Consider the following 1,111-nt stretch of genomic DNA (forward strand, 5'->3'; position numbering starts at 1 on the left):
CCTGTCTTATACGGCCACTTTTCTCCTTGACAATGGGTGGCCGTCTTACACAGGTTTGACTGTATTATATATATATATATACAATTCTATGTGGGTGCAAAAAACCAAACAAAAGAAATGCTGGAGACAAGATATAAGAGTGGCCTGAGAGCACTATATGAGACACCAGGCCGCAGCGATCATGTCATGTAGCTCAGTTAGCAGTGACCGTAATAAATGGGGAAAAATTGACCCCAAAACTTGTTAAAAGCAAAGTTAACACAGGTAACTACAGGAAAATGTTAGGAACAATGGCTGTGAGCCAAGCAGCAGAACTGAGCAGTTCCCAGACACTCCACTCTGTGAGCAAAGCCAAAGAGAATACAAATTACAACAAGCAAACGTTCTATTCCCAAATTGAAGAATGACAGCTCAAAAAAAAAAAGAATCAACAAGCAGCAGAATGGAGAGAAAAAAACCAACAAAAAAGAACTTCCAAAATTCCCTTTCATTACACGGGACAATACAGTTCCCAACCAGAAAAAACCCAAAAGCTGTATGTGAGGAATTTCAATGAAACAAAACCCAAACACAAAGCAAAAACCAAACAAAGACAAGTGAGGTCCCATCCCAAACTTTCAGCACGCCACAAGCAAGAAGAAAAAACCCACCAAAAAATAAAAAAACAAGCAAAAAAAAAGAAACAAAAAAATCCCCCAAACCAACAATAATGTCTAGAAAAATTGCGTTCCAACACAGAGATGGTCCCTGTCTATGTGACACAATAATCTGACACAAAGCGCAGGCCGACACAGAATGGAGGAACTCACAAAGTTGGGCGGGGTCGTGAAACCGCTCACTGCCTGGCTTACCTACGTAGGCATTCATTGGTTGTTTTGTTGGAGTCAAAAAGAAGCACTTTGGCAATAAAGCTCGTTTAGCGTTAGGAAAAGGTTAGACAGACAGACAGACAGACAGACAGACAGACAGACAGAGAGGAACCACAGAGGGAAAGTAAAGAAGTAACAAACACCCAGCACTATTCTATCATATCAGTAACATATCAGTAACAAAACAGTAACAAACACCCAGCACTATTCTATCATATCAGTAACAAAACAGTAACAAACAC

General features: G+C 40.1%; 1 protein-coding gene across 1 annotated transcript in view; it reads right to left on the minus strand.

Moving 5' to 3' along the window:
* LOC101858512 (transmembrane protein 237) overlaps positions 1 to 1,111 on the minus strand; it is a gene marked incomplete in the record, with an annotated part of 22,529 nt that overhangs the window by 2,726 nt on the left and 18,692 nt on the right. The window contains 1 exon segment of the mRNA XM_013087642.2: positions 810 to 851. Coding sequence (XP_012943096.1) covers positions 810 to 851 — 42 coding nt within the window.

The sequence above is a fragment of the Aplysia californica genome, unplaced genomic scaffold (genome assembly GCF_000002075.1).
Source record: "Aplysia californica isolate F4 #8 unplaced genomic scaffold, AplCal3.0 scaffold00614, whole genome shotgun sequence".
NCBI classification, from domain to species: domain Eukaryota; kingdom Metazoa; phylum Mollusca; class Gastropoda; order Aplysiida; family Aplysiidae; genus Aplysia; species Aplysia californica.